This window comes from Nanorana parkeri, unplaced genomic scaffold, assembly GCF_000935625.1.
Source record: "Nanorana parkeri isolate BGI_ZX_2015 unplaced genomic scaffold, ASM93562v1 scaffold1388, whole genome shotgun sequence".
NCBI classification, from domain to species: Eukaryota; Metazoa; Chordata; class Amphibia; order Anura; family Dicroglossidae; genus Nanorana; species Nanorana parkeri.
Window position 1 is genome coordinate 272,055 of NW_017307656.1, and position 8,324 is coordinate 280,378.

The 8,324-nt window shown below is 49.9% G+C and overlaps 1 protein-coding gene across 3 annotated transcripts in view; it reads right to left on the reverse strand.

Annotated features, from left to right (window-relative positions):
• The window catches only part of ARHGAP32 (Rho GTPase activating protein 32), a 54,265-nt gene that overhangs the window by 38,074 nt on the left and 7,867 nt on the right, over positions 1–8,324 (reverse strand). The window contains exon 4 of one of the 3 annotated variants that reach the window (XM_018569749.1): positions 6,970–7,044. The exons of the other annotated variants lie outside the window; for them this stretch is intronic. Within the exon in view, the coding sequence (XP_018425251.1) occupies positions 6,970–7,044 (75 nt within the window). The remainder of the gene's footprint in view (positions 1–6,969; positions 7,045–8,324) is intronic. 3 annotated transcript variants of the gene reach the window in all.

Consider the following 8,324-nt stretch of genomic DNA (forward strand, 5'->3'; position numbering starts at 1 on the left):
AATTACCAAACCAAACACACCCGGATAAGGATCCTTATTAAAAAAAAAAAAAAGAGAGTCCAATGAGGTTTGTAAAATGAGTCACATGGCTGAGAATAAAGAACCTGATTGTGTGAAGCTTTGTGAATTGAGCCTCGCATCGCCAACAATGACAGCAGTGCCCGGAATTATCAGGAGGGGAACTTGTATATAAGGCTGCTATGGGGGAGGGGGGTGGGGATTTGGAGAAATGTACATATGGCTGCTTTGGGGGAGGGGTTTAAGAGGACTGTATCTATGGATGATATGGCAGTGGGGGGGTTTAAGGAAACAGCAGAAATCAGATTACAGAGAACGTGTTGCCAGACCATTTGATTAAACAGCAATCTTCCCATAAGGTGATATGCGCATGTGTGTTTTCCATAAAAGCCTCCCTTGTGTAGACAGCCAAAGGCCCTGGAACTGGTGTGGGGCACCGCCATGTTGGATGAGATGTCACCAGCCCCAGCAGCCTGAAGTCACCCTCTATATTATTACCCTTCACTTGTGGTCAAAGCCCCACTGATACGTAGCCAAGAATCGAGATGATGGACCTGCCTACAATGACCTGGGGTGTGCAAAAGTAAGGCATTGTGCTATGTCTCGTGTGTCAATAAACAGACGCCATCGATTCATTACTTGGAGTGCCGGCGTCTATGTGATTCCGCGCTGGGCAATTGACTCGTTCTGTATTAATCAGATTTTCCAGTTAGTTCAGAGACTGCGAGTGAATCAAAAATAATTTCCGAAAAGGAAATGCTGCAAGTGAGCATGGCGACCCCTTCAAAGGGGGTTAGGTGATACTTATATATATATATACACCGAGTGGCCGGATTATTATATACACCGAGTGGCCGGAGAAGAAACAGAGGAGTCTCTCAGAGAACCCGGACATTCATGATTGGAATAGTGATTTGGGGTCACCTCGTACGTGGCTGAGGCCGCACACATTGCAGCACCAAAACCTCCGATGTGGAGAAGATAAGAAACGTATCAATCTGCAGATCTTCTTCTACAATTCTTCTGTACAGAGTAACAATGTTTCTGGCAGAAGAAGGATAAAATATCTTCCTATTGTATCAGTTTTTAGGGGAAGTTATGGCCGGTTATATAATCCTCGGCGGCCATGTTCTGTATGTTTGTTGCCGGCAATGACTGGAGGAGACCAGAAAGGTTCCGGATAAAAACTGCACAGAGAACTAAAACAACCTAAAATGTAACAAATTCCAAAGCAAACATGGCTCGGTCTTCAGGAGTAACACAGCACAATAACATACATGAACTCGAGACTCTCCCCACTCCTAATTAGTAATATTCATGATCATTGATGACTTCGTGGGTGTAATAGTAACTGAATCATCGAGGAGGACGGAGATCAGACACAGCGACTCTAATCAGAGTATATTCCAATCAAAACCAGCCGACCCAAACAACCAAATACTGTATTCTGCTCCCTACACTCCCCTCTCCGGGATCAGCTGACCCGCCCTGGACAAACATATTATAAAATAGTATTAGATTGTAAAAGAAAATACCTGAAGGCGGCGCACATGTCATGCCGGGAGGAGAATACAACATGGAACAAACAAGGCGTTCACTCCGCATCCGACTTCCACACCGACACAACAATAGCGCCGACCCGATACATAAACAACGCGTAACAAGAAATTGCTATTTACCTGCAACCCCGAGGATCTCCGTCCTCCTCCATGATTCATTTACTATTACACCCATGAAGTCATCAACAATCGGGGAATTTACATGAATATTGTAGGGGCAGGAGAGTCTCGATACCATATATGTTATTTTATTGTATTATTCTTGGAGGCGGAGCCATGTTTTCTCTGAAACACATTTTATAAAAGATTTTAATGTAATTTGGAGTTCTCTGCTACAATTTCTTCCTGCGGAATCAAGATTTCTGGTCTCCCCAGTCATTGCCGGCAACAAACATACAGAACATGGCCACTGAGGATCACATACCCGGCCATATCCTCAGAGGAGACTTTCCATGCTGGCGGAAAACTTCCCATAAAAACTGATACATTAAAAGGGAACTATGGCCCAACCTTTCTTTCCATAGTTCTCTTTAGGATCACAGGAAGACCTATACTAATGTCCCCCTGTGACCCAAAACTCAGGATATAGCTGGGGGATATTGCCCGCTATATGCTGACAGCACAGAGCCGCACCGCAGCCGGGACAGATCATGACAAAATGGTCAGGATCCACCCCGCCACCTGATTGACCGTTGGCTCAGCCTCTCTAGATCCAAGGCCAGCTGTGCCCGCCCCCTCCCCGTCCGTCCCTAGAGACCAGTGGCATCACTGAGAATGCAGCCTATCCATTCACTGGAGACCGGTGACATCACTGAGAATGCAGCCTATCCGTCCACTAGAGACCGGTGACATCACTGAGAGTGCAGCCTATCCCTTCACTAGAGACCGGTGACATCACGGAGAATGCAGCCTATCCATTCACTGGAGACCGGTGACATCACTGAGAATGCAGCCTATCCGTCCACTAGAGACCGGTGACATCACTGAGAGTGCAGCCTATCCCTTCACTAGAGACCGGTGACATCACGGAGAATGCAGCCTATCCATTCACTGGAGACCGGTGACATCACTGAGAATGCAGCCTATCCGTCCACTAGAGACCGGTGACATCACTGAGAGTGCAGCCTATCCCTTCACTAGAGACCGGTGACATCACGGAGAATGCAGCCTATCCATTCACTGGAGACCGGTGACATCACTGAGAATGCAGCCTATCCGTCCACTAGAGACCGGTGACATCACTGAGAGTGCAGCCTATCCCTTCACTAGAGACCGGTGACATCACGGAGAATGCAGCCTATCCATTCACTGGAGACCGGTGACATCACTGAGAATGCAGCCTATCCGTCCACTAGAGACCGGTGACATCACTGAGAGTGCAGCCTATCCCTTCACTAGAGACCGGTGACATCACGGAGAATGCAGCCTATCCATTCACTGGAGACCGGTGACATCACTGAGAATGCAGCCTATCCGTCCACTAGAGACCGGTGACATCACTGAGAGTGCAGCCTATCCCTTCACTAGAGACCGGTGACATCACGGAGAATGCAGCCTATCCATTCACTGGAGACCGGTGACATCACTGAGAATGCAGCCTATCCGTCCACTAGAGACCGGTGACATCACTGAGAGTGCAGCCTATCCCTTCACTAGAGACCGGTGACATCACGGAGAATGCAGCCTATCCATTCACTGGAGACCGGTGACATCACTGAGAATGCAGCCTATCCGTCCACTAGAGACCGGTGACATCACTGAGAGTGCAGCCTATCCCTTCACTAGAGACCGGTGACATCACGGAGAATGCAGCCTATCCATTCACTGGAGACCGGTGACATCACTGAGAATGCAGCCTATCCGTCCACTAGAGACCGGTGACATCACTGAGAGTGCAGCCTATCCCTTCACTAGAGACCGGTGACATCACGGAGAATGCAGCCTATCCATTCACTGGAGACCGGTGACATCACTGAGAATGCAGCCTATCCGTCCACTAGAGACCGGTGACATCACTGAGAGTGCAGCCTATCCCTTCACTAGAGACCGGTGACATCACGGAGAATGCAGCCTATCCATTCACTGGAGACCGGTGACATCACTGAGAATGCAGCCTATCCGTCCACTAGAGACCGGTGACATCACTGAGAGTGCAGCCTATCCCTTCACTAGAGACCGGTGACATCACGGAGAATGCAGCCTATCCATTCACTGGAGACCGGTGACATCACTGAGAATGCAGCCTATCCGTCCACTAGAGACCGGTGACATCACTGAGAGTGCAGCCTATCCCTTCACTAGAGACCGGTGACATCACGGAGAATGCAGCCTATCCATTCACTGGAGACCGGTGACATCACTGAGAATGCAGCCTATCCGTCCACTAGAGACCGGTGACATCACTGAGAGTGCAGCCTATCCCTTCACTAGAGACCGGTGACATCACGGAGAATGCAGCCTATCCATTCACTGGAGACCGGTGACATCACTGAGAATGCAGCCTATCCGTCCACTAGAGACCGGTGACATCACTGAGAGTGCAGCCTATCCCTTCACTAGAGACCGGTGACATCACGGAGAATGCAGCCTATCCATTCACTGGAGACCGGTGACATCACTGAGAATGCAGCCTATCCGTCCACTAGAGACCGGTGACATCACTGAGAGTGCAGCCTATCCCTTCACTAGAGACCGGTGACATCACGGAGAATGCAGCCTATCCATTCACTGGAGACCGGTGACATCACTGAGAATGCAGCCTATCCGTCCACTAGAGACCGGTGACATCACTGAGAGTGCAGCCTATCCCTTCACTAGAGACCGGTGACATCACGGAGAATGCAGCCTATCCATTCACTGGAGACCGGTGACATCACTGAGAATGCAGCCTATCCGTCCACTAGAGACCGGTGACATCACTGAGAGTGCAGCCTATCCCTTCACTAGAGACCGGTGACATCACGGAGAATGCAGCCTATCCATTCACTGGAGACCGGTGACATCACTGAGAATGCAGCCTATCCGTCCACTAGAGACCGGTGACATCACTGAGAGTGCAGCCTATCCCTTCACTAGAGACCGGTGACATCACGGAGAATGCAGCCTATCCATTCACTGGAGACCGGTGACATCACTGAGAATGCAGCCTATCCGTCCACTAGAGACCGGTGACATCACTGAGAGTGCAGCCTATCCCTTCACTAGAGACCGGTGACATCACGGAGAATGCAGCCTATCCATTCACTGGAGACCGGTGACATCACTGAGAATGCAGCCTATCCGTCCACTAGAGACCGGTGACATCACTGAGAGTGCAGCCTATCCCTTCACTAGAGACCGGTGACATCACGGAGAATGCAGCCTATCCATTCACTGGAGACCGGTGACATCACTGAGAATGCAGCCTATCCGTCCACTAGAGACCGGTGACATCACTGAGAGTGCAGCCTATCCCTTCACTAGAGACCGGTGACATCACGGAGAATGCAGCCTATCCATTCACTGGAGACCGGTGACATCACTGAGAATGCAGCCTATCCGTCCACTAGAGACCGGTGACATCACTGAGAGTGCAGCCTATCCCTTCACTAGAGACCGGTGACATCACGGAGAATGCAGCCTATCCATTCACTGGAGACCGGTGACATCACTGAGAATGCAGCCTATCCGTCCACTAGAGACCGGTGACATCACTGAGAGTGCAGCCTATCCCTTCACTAGAGACCGGTGACATCACGGAGAATGCAGCCTATCCATTCACTGGAGACCGGTGACATCACTGAGAATGCAGCCTATCCGTCCACTAGAGACCGGTGACATCACTGAGAGTGCAGCCTATCCCTTCACTAGAGACCGGTGACATCACGGAGAATGCAGCCTATCCATTCACTGGAGACCGGTGACATCACTGAGAATGCAGCCTATCCGTCCACTAGAGACCGGTGACATCACTGAGAGTGCAGCCTATCCCTTCACTAGAGACCGGTGACATCACGGAGAATGCAGCCTATCCATTCACTGGAGACCGGTGACATCACTGAGAATGCAGCCTATCCAATCACTAGAGACCAGTTACATCACTGAGAATGCAGCCTATCCGTCCACTAGAGAGCGGTGACATCACTGAGAATGCAGCCTATCCGTCCACTAGAGAGCGGTGACATCACTGAGAATGCAGCCTATCCGTCCACTAGAGACCGGTGACATCACTGAGAATGCAGCCTATCCATTCACTAGAGACCGGTGACATCACTGAGAATGCAGCCTATCCAATCACTAGAGACCAGTTACATCACTGAGAATGCAGCCTATCCGTCCACTAGAGAGCGGTGACATCACTGAGAATGCAGCCTATCCATTCACTAGAGAGCGGTGACATCACTGAGAATGCAGCCTATCCGTCCACTAGAGACCGGTGACATCACTGAGAATGCAGCCTATCCATTCACTAGAGAGCGATGACATCACTGAGAATGCAGCCTATCCCTTCACTAGAGAGCGATGACATCACTGAGAATGCAGCCTATCCGTCCACTAGGATAGACATGTCAAACTGGTGTTTTTGGACTGAACGCAGACATCTGAATCCTTTTTTGAGACTCTCGGCTAGTTTAAGAACTTTCTTCTACTTTGGACAATGTTTCCTGACTCTCTCGGGGATAATTTTTAGGTTGCTGCCATTATCGTGTTACTGACCCAGAAGACTGAATATCAGACCTAATGCAGCCTCTACCCAGATCTCTGGTCTCTTGGGGGTCTGACATGTCCGCTCCAGAGACGGGGACATGCGTGAGAATGGCTTCACCCTCCCGTCAGATCATATGTAGCTAGCGTGACATTTCCTCCAACTAACATACAGTATTTACAGAGATCATACACACGGAGCACACAGAGGAGGAGACACGCGTGTGGCCATAGACGACCCTCCTTCTATACTGGCCTGGTAGAAGGACTGACAGCAGTGGGTTGGGATGTTCTGTCCCATTTCTAGTGTCCTTGTTAGTAGAGACGTCTACATCTAGACTATGGGCTCAGCTCACTACATAACGAGTGTTAGATTCAGCGAAGAGAACAAAAGGATAATTGTCATGCGGCTAAAAATAACGTGTTACAGCCAAGTGAACTGAGCCATATATTGGGTGTTAGGAATTCAGACCTGCCCTGAGTCTTGTGGGAAGTTATATTACACGGTAATAATAGGAGAATTGAAGAGGTGAAACGCGTGGAAGTAGAAATCACTTCCTATATAAAAAGGTGGAGACCGTTCTGTAATGGGCCCTGAAGACGCATTGCAAGCTGCGCTCCACCTCGGGCAGAGGGACGCGGATCTCCCACAAGACTCACAGACACGAGCTGATGTACAGACACATAACGTACACAGAAGAGGAGGTACCTGAACTGAGCTTGTAGGGACTCGGTACCTCAGAAAGGCACGGCGGCCCTGTCCTTACACTATCCATCTCCAAATCTGTCATTAATGGGGAAGGGAAGACAAATGTGATTATGGAGGACAATGCATGGACAGACTGAGGAAAGAAAACCCAACAAAGTGTATGAAAGTAACACGGAGAACATGGAGTGAAGAACACTGCCGGGACACGCTACATGTGTCACTATGTGTGTGCTGAAGGACCAGAAGAATGTCCGTGTATGATAATATTTCCCACTACACACACACACATATTTATCTAGAACTATAAATGGTTTCATGCTGATGAAGGAATATTTCTCATTGTATGTCAGTCATCAAAGTCTGGTGTCAGCGGATGATGTGAGCCCGCTGAGCCTCCGTTCACCTGCACATGGGACTTCTCTAATAAAGTGTTCACATTTAGATGTATGGCGCTCACAAGTGATTGGTGGAGAGATGGAAGTGCTCGCTGATACTCGCACGGCTCACTGGCAATGTCAGACCGTGTACTTGGCTTGAGAATTTGACAAGTCCTCTTTAGGCCTCATTCACACGAGAATCGGTCGGCACGTACAGCTCCATGCACGGCCGTATCGGGCCGCTCCCAGGAAGGACAGGCGCTGTGTGTGATTAGTACGCAGCCCCCCCCGTTCTTCTCTATGGGAGTACGCGGCTGTACGCCACCCTACGCTCACCCGCCCTGCACGTCTGTACTCGTACGCCGACAGAATGGATCCTGTCTGCGTCCGAGCCGGGACACAAGCACCCGTACAAACCTGCACTTGGGGTGAGCGTAGGGCGGCGTATGGCCGCGTACTCCCATAGAGAAGGACGGGGGCTGCGTACTAATCAGCAAAAAGTTTCCCAGCACACTCACCGGCCAGCATGCGTCACTGTGCCTTTAAGGGAGGTTGGGCATCCCCCTGACGAGCACCCAATTTTATCTTTTGCCCCAAGATGGAGACTCTCATAGTTTAGAGTTAGGACCGCACTATATAGAGGTGCCTTGGCGCGGCTGTGCGGCTTTCACATGTTCTGCAGAAGACGTGTATCTAAACCTCTGTTTTTAACCTTAGCGGTGAGACACGTTTTTTTACATGCCGGCTGGTGAGTGTGCCGGGAAACTATTTGCTGTTACTGTTTAAAGCCGTTCCATATGCACCGCGCTATAAAGCTGGTAACAAATTGATGAGTGCGTTTGCCATTTGTTTTGCCTGCGTACTAATCACACGCAGCACCTGTCCTTCCCGGGAGCCGTACGTGCTGCTCGTTTCTCGAGGCCTTAAAGTCTAACAATGAATGTGTCTGCCCTTTTCAGAGCAGATTGTTTTGTGAGC